Source organism: Sphaeramia orbicularis, chromosome 17 (assembly GCF_902148855.1).
Source record: "Sphaeramia orbicularis chromosome 17, fSphaOr1.1, whole genome shotgun sequence".
NCBI classification, from domain to species: Eukaryota; Metazoa; Chordata; class Actinopteri; order Kurtiformes; family Apogonidae; genus Sphaeramia; species Sphaeramia orbicularis.
This window is the reverse complement of record NC_043973.1, coordinates 27758335-27764718: the sequence shown is the minus strand read 5'-3', so window position 1 is coordinate 27764718 and position 6384 is coordinate 27758335. Positions and strand designations below refer to the sequence as shown.

The 6384-nt window shown below is 36.4% G+C and overlaps 1 protein-coding gene across 2 annotated transcripts; it reads left to right on the top strand.

The window, feature by feature from the left end:
- The first annotated feature begins 1487 nt into the window (after positions 1–1487).
- arf1 (ADP-ribosylation factor 1) lies at positions 1488–6235 on the top strand. 2 transcript variants are annotated; one of them, XM_030160985.1, is made up of 5 exons: positions 1488–1596; positions 2435–2621; positions 2767–2877; positions 4560–4684; positions 4803–6235. In XM_030160985.1, exons 2-5 carry the CDS (start codon positions 2474–2476, stop codon positions 4959–4961), a joined length of 543 nt encoding a protein of 180 aa, XP_030016845.1. In that variant the 5' UTR covers positions 1488–1596; positions 2435–2473; the 3' UTR covers positions 4962–6235. The 2 variants fall into 2 exon arrangements, with proteins under 2 accessions (XP_030016845.1, XP_030016846.1); XM_030160986.1 differs by having other exon boundaries at positions 1555–1600.
- The last annotated feature ends 149 nt before the right edge of the window (positions 6236–6384 follow it).

The following is a 6384-nucleotide window of genomic DNA, read 5'->3' as shown; positions in this document are numbered from 1 at the left end:
CTAAACCATGCAAGATTAATATCTTTGATTTTGTAGGCTGCAGATAGTTGGAGTGACATGGCATCCTGCAGAGTAAGACTATAGTTCAGGGGTGTCAAACTCATTTTAGTTCAGGGGCCATATTCAGCTAAATTTGATCTGAAGTGGGCCAGAAAAATAATAACATAATAACCTATAAATAATGACAACTCCAAATTTTTATCTTTGTTTTAGTGTGAAAAAACCCGTTAAATTATGAAAATACTTACTTTTATAAACTATCCAAAAAAAAAAAAAAAAAACAACAAACAAACAAAACCGAAAAAAATGAAATTTAAACTAAAAAACATAAGAAAATTTTGTGCAATTTTAACGATATTCTGCCTCAACTTATCATTTCTTCGTGTGCATTATGGATCAGATTTACAAAGACACTAAACACTGAGGAACAGGCAGAAAAATTGTTAAAGTTGTGCTTAATTTTCTTTAGACATTTCAGGTTGTTCATATTTGTTCAGGTTATTCAGATGTTAGTGTTACAGGATAGTTTATAAATGTAAATATTTTCATAATTTAATGGGGGAGTTTTTGCACTAAAACAAAGAAAAAAAATTAAGTTGTTTATTCTAGATTTTTTTTTTTTTTTTGGCTTATTTCAAGATTTTTTTTTTACTTAATTGAAGATTTTTTTTTTAGCTTAATTCAAGATTTTTTTTTGATGTAATTGAAGACTTTTTTTTGCTTAATTGAGGAATTTTTTTTTACTTAATTGAAGATTTTCTTTTTTTGGCTTAAGTCAAGCTTTTTTTTTTTTACTTAATTGAATATTTTTGGGGGGCTTAATTGAAGATTTTTTTTTTTTTTTTTTTTTTTTTGGCTTAATTCAAGATTTTTTTTATTTAATTGAAGATTTTTTGGGGGGCTTGATTCAAGATTTTTTTTTTTTTTTTTTTTTTTTACTTAATTGAATTTTTTTTTTTTTTTTTTTTTTTTTTTTTGCTTAATTCAAGATTTTTTTTTTACCTTGATTGAAGGTTGTTTTTTTGTTTTTTTTTTTGCTTGATTCAAGTTTTTTTTTTTAACTTAATTGAAGATTTTTTTTTTTTTTTGCTTAATTGAAGATTTTTTACTCAACTCAAGCAATTTTTTTTTTCTTAATTCAGTTCAAGACTGGAATTTTTGCACTTGGCAAAAACATCCCAGGGGCCGAACTGGACCCTTTGGCCAGGCCACATGTTTGACACCCCTGCTATAGTTCATTACTGTTGTAGTTTATTTTGACAAGACTTTCACAGAAGAAATAGGCTTTGGATCGTACCTCAGCAATGCAATATTTGTCTGGTATGAATCTATCTATTAATATTTGTCATTTAAAAAATATATATATTTATTTAGTTGAGTGTGTGTGTCCACTGTATAGAAAATTACACCAAATATTCCATGTCTCAGTATGTTTCCAGACCGGTGTGTGTAGTTCTCCCTTTGACCACAGGGGGCGCCATCTCTCAGTAGGAAGATCACGGAAGTTTGGTCTTAGCGTAACTTCTGACGTGTCAAATTGTCGCCATTTTCCTGTTGAAGGAAACGCCTTGAAGAGTGAAGGGAACATATCGGCCGGTGTGTAAGCCACTCTTTAGTCATTTCAATGCAATACTGAATTTATTGTATAGAATTGTACGCACAGTTATGTGCTTTTAAGATAAACGTCTCTCTCTGTGTGACCGTCGTTACGATAGTCAAGACCTGAAAGAAACTACCGGCTATGGAGCAACTTGATGCTAAAAGCTAACTTTACAGATTATCTTATTAATACGAATCGATGTATCAGTTTTCCCTAAGGTTATACATCCGGGAGAAATCTTAGCTGGATGTAGCAAAACTGTCAAAGACCTCAGCACAATAAAAAGCATAGTAGCTGATTGTTTGTAGGCTTTTAGCATCGTACCTTTTTAAGCTAACAGTTTGTTGTTTACGTTAGCCGGAGTGGTTTTGACCTTACACATTACCGGGACAGTCAAATTAAATATCCTTGCACTGAGTGGGTTTGGGTCTCCATTTGTGATTTTGTTGTGTGTATACGTTAAATTCATAACAAAGCTGTAAATCATTGTTTGTGTTTACTAACACTGAATTAGAGTTTAAAGCTAGCCTCAGCTGTGACCTATGCTCTCTGTGCCGGACTTCCTGATTATCTGCTCCTGTAGGTTTACACATTTATCTGTAACATTAATCCAGCTGTGGGTTATTTACCTTGAACTCACTACTGGGCCCTTCATTCCAACAGACACAAATCGGCTAGTATCAGCCTGTTCCAGTAACGCTACATCAAACCCAAAGGACGTAATGATTTATTGATGGTTGCATGAGTTAGTGATTGCTTTCAGTGACTGGACTTACAAACCGTGGTTGTTTCATATCAAACTGATCTGAACAAACGGTCTGTTGTTTCCATCAGGTCTTTTTAGGACAAAGTCGGTTTCCCCTCACAGCCGCCATGGGGAATGTGTTTGCGCAGCTCTTTGGCAGTTTTTTTGGGAAGAAGGAGATGCGGATCCTTATGGTGGGTTTGGATGCTGCTGGCAAGACAACGATTTTGTACAAGCTCAAACTTGGAGAGGTTGTGACTACTATTCCTACGATAGGTATGTAAGGAAATGGCCTAGTACATTTGTTTTTATACCAGAGTATGTTTATTTTTCCACAGAAGACACCCAGCTGTTGTTTCCTACATACATCAAGTGTATTGGCTTCCTCTTGAAGTGTGATTATTTGTTGTCGTCCTCGCAGGTTTTAATGTAGAGACAGTTGAGTACAAGAACATCAGTTTCACAGTATGGGATGTCGGTGGTCAAGACAAAATCCGGCCGTTGTGGCGTCATTACTTCCAAAACACACAAGGTATGTTTTGTGTCTTAAAGGGGCTTCATGCAGTATTACTAGTTTTAAATATTAAAAAAAGATTTTAATTATTGTTACAGTGATAATAAATAAAGAGCTCTGAAGTTCTGCCAAAGATGCCAATGTAGTGGATTGTAGAGATATGAACTGAACATGGTCATACCAACGGGCAGGAGGATTTATGTGACCACTAGAGGGAGTAGTGAGTCCCTCTGCCAGTCTCCCATGATCAGGAAAACAAACACCACAGGTAGGGGTGGGCGATATGGCAAAAATATTTTTAATAAAATCATGATCTCGATTTTATCATGATTCTTTACATTGATCTTTGAGACTAATTTGCATATCCTTTGTCAGGTAAAAAGTCACTCCTTCCGTTACCTCTCTCCAATGTTTGCTACCCCTCTCATAGAGTTCCTTTACTAAATGCTTGCATTAAAGTTGTTTGCCTTTGTTTAACACTACCTGGTGCCTCTGGCTGCAGTGTGGCTGGTCTTCTAGCAGTTTCGTTGTCAGGTGATTGAACAGGCTTGTAGTGTTGCTATCCGACATGCGAACCATGTCTGGGCAAATTTTGCAAATTACTGTTGTTTGCACTTTGTCATTTGGCGAAAAGCCAAACCAATTCCTTAAGATGGAAGTGGAGTTCTTTTTAGGAAGCATCTCATCCGTTTTGCTGTCAGCCATGACTCCCGCTACACAACGTGAAATCCACGTGATGTGGATGTGAACCGATGTGATGCGTCGGCGTATAACTACATCCAGAGTCGTTGAATATTCTATGGTCCTGACTATATCATATTATAGAAGATTCCACGATTCTCTCTCTGCTTTGTCAGATCGTCGGTACGTTCTAACCCATCACAATCCAATATCGTCATATCGCACACCCCTAGCCACAGGGCATTTGACCTGAGCATCAGAAAGTGACAAGACAGGATGAGAAACACTAACAAACAACTTGAACAGAAAGTAATAGAAGAAATTGTTGTTTTCACCAGTGGACACAGCTCTAAATTAAAAGAATGGCATTTGATACAGAAATCACAGCATGTCTTCTACACAGGTGAATTTTATTATGAGGCCTTTGAAGGTATGAAATTATTATGTGATGTTATCTTTTTTAAGTTCACTTTTTGTTAATCTATGGTCCAGACTAAACTGATAGTTCTGCCCTTGTTTGGATGATTCCAAACAGATTTTAATGCAGCTGTTGATGACACAAAGCATATGGAAAACAAAGGGTTTTGTGGTTTTACTGTGGCTGTTTTCTGTCTAAAAACAGAGCTATAATGTAAAATGTCAGCAGATGCAGCATGTGAAGATTAGGAGACAGTGTTTTTAAAGCAACTGTCAAAATAATTGGCTAAAGGTTTTTGCTTAAAAAAAAAAACAACTTGATGATACCATAAAGCAGATGTGTGTAAACAACGTTCTTTATACTTTATTCAGTGAGTGATACAGTCTGTGGATACATAGTATTGATTTATTGGTGGTTTTGGTAGGTCTGAGTTTGTTCTGGTACACATTTCTCCCCTGCTGTTGAGTTGCTGTTGGATATTAACACTACATAGAACCCCGATAACATAAATGGCTATATTTTGATATGTAATCCCTTCTTTATCCATTTTTAAGCATGTCATGACGCATTACGCCTTTGTTCTCCATTATTCTCCTGCTAGGTCTCATCTTTGTTGTGGACAGCAACGACAGAGAGCGAGTAGCCGAGTCCCGTGAAGAGCTCCACAGAATGTTGGGAGAAGACGAACTACGTGACGCGGTCCTGTTAGTGTTTGCTAACAAGCAAGTGAGTCATGCAAACAAAATCTTGACTTTAACAGGTTTTTCTAACCCTACCAGTTGTCCTATTGTATCCACGGGGTAGCCGTATAATAGAATCTCTTTTTTTGTTTGTTTGTTTCTAGGACCTTCCAAATGCAATGAATGCAGCAGAACTTACAGACAAACTGCAGCTTCATAACCTAAAAGACAGACACTGGTTCATCCAGGCAACCTGTGCCACCAGCGGGGATGGGCTCTTTGAAGGACTTGAGTGGTTGTCTTTTGAGCTCAAAAAACGTTAATAACGACCAGCTATCCACCAAATGTCTGTCTTTGCTCTGTACTCATAAGGTGTCGAAAACTGAGCTAACCTGTCCAAAAAAAAAAAAAAGACTGGAAGCTGCCTTTACTTCCACCACCTTAGAAATACAGACTTGTGGTGAGGATGTTCTGTTGTAAACTTGTCTGATTTATTTTAACTGTAAATAGATTTGGTAATGGGGAAGCTTATTGCACTCTTAAGAATCTGACCATGGCCCTTTCTGCCATGTGTGTATTAAAAAGGGAGACAATGACAAAGAATTTTCCGGCAGCAAAGGTTGACCTCAGTGTAGTCTGATGAAATGTAATCATCTGCTCACATGTACAGTGCTTCAAGAAGGGGTTGTTCATTTTTACAACCTGAATCACACACTGATGCACTACTCACAGCGTCTGTGGTTGTCCTTAACAGTGAATACCAGCACAAGCTCCCCCAAATTAACCCTGGCACTGACTCTGTGGAATCTGTATAAACTCCTGTGAACACTTACCAGCATTAGAAAAAAAAAAGGGATGATTGCTTGAATTAAGAAACTATGACTATCTCACATGTACCTGCTTTACGGTTGTTTTTTAACAGCCTTTTGAATCACTATTAGATTTTTTTAAAATATTTTTGAGTCTCAGGTTGTTGGAGCGTGTTTAGCATTAGCAATATTATGTAATGTAATATGTGCTGGTTAAGCTGGTTACTTAGTCTTTGAGGGAATACATACCAGACTGGTCAGGCTGTACTGTAACGGTTACTCCAATTCATGTTTTTTAGCAGGCATTACAGTAACGAGGCTACTTTGTGAGGTAATATGAGTGCCACATACCTCTAATACATCAGACCTACCTACTCAAACTTTCCATGGGGGGTTGACGGTACAAAGTCAGTTTTCAGTTTTGTTAAGCACAGTGCCATTACATTTTCATCTGCATATATGATCCTTGGGTTATGTGAGAAGCCATGCCTTCTTCTTAACCATGACATTTTTCTCTTCCTTTAAATAGTTTTTTTTATTTTTTTTTATCTAATGGTGTGGGTGGGTGTTGCTTAACTGTGCATGAGATGTCTGTGGCGTGTTGAACTTTTTTCTATATACATTTATATATAAGTGTCTACATATTTGAAACCTGTTAATTTTTTTTACGGAAAGTTTTGTTACAGGAGAAAAAAGCACTGCAATTAAAATAAGTGGATAAAGATGTTTCTGTAATTGATTTCTATTCTGTTTCTTCCTCTATGCAATAAAAGTAAATATTCAAAACCGGAGCTGGTCTGTCCTGTACATTTTTGATCCCAGGTGACATATTTCCAAGGCATGTTGAGAATAATTTATGAAACAAAAGACAAGTTCCCTACTATTGTTAGAAAATCTTCCTGATGATTTGACAAGAAATGATAAATACTTTCTAAAA

Bases quoted from the DNA above. Each gene is read 5' to 3' on its own strand.
- arf1 (XM_030160985.1), top strand. From the start codon at position 2,474: ATGGGGAATGTGTTTGCGCAGCTCTTTGGCAGTTTTTTTGGGAAGAAG. The intron at 2,878-4,559 runs GTATGTTTTGTG...TTCTCCTGCTAG, and splicing joins TTACTTCCAAAACACACAAG to GTCTCATCTTTGTTGTGGAC. The intron at 4,685-4,802 runs GTGAGTCATGCA...GTTTGTTTCTAG, and splicing joins TAGTGTTTGCTAACAAGCAA to GACCTTCCAAATGCAATGAA.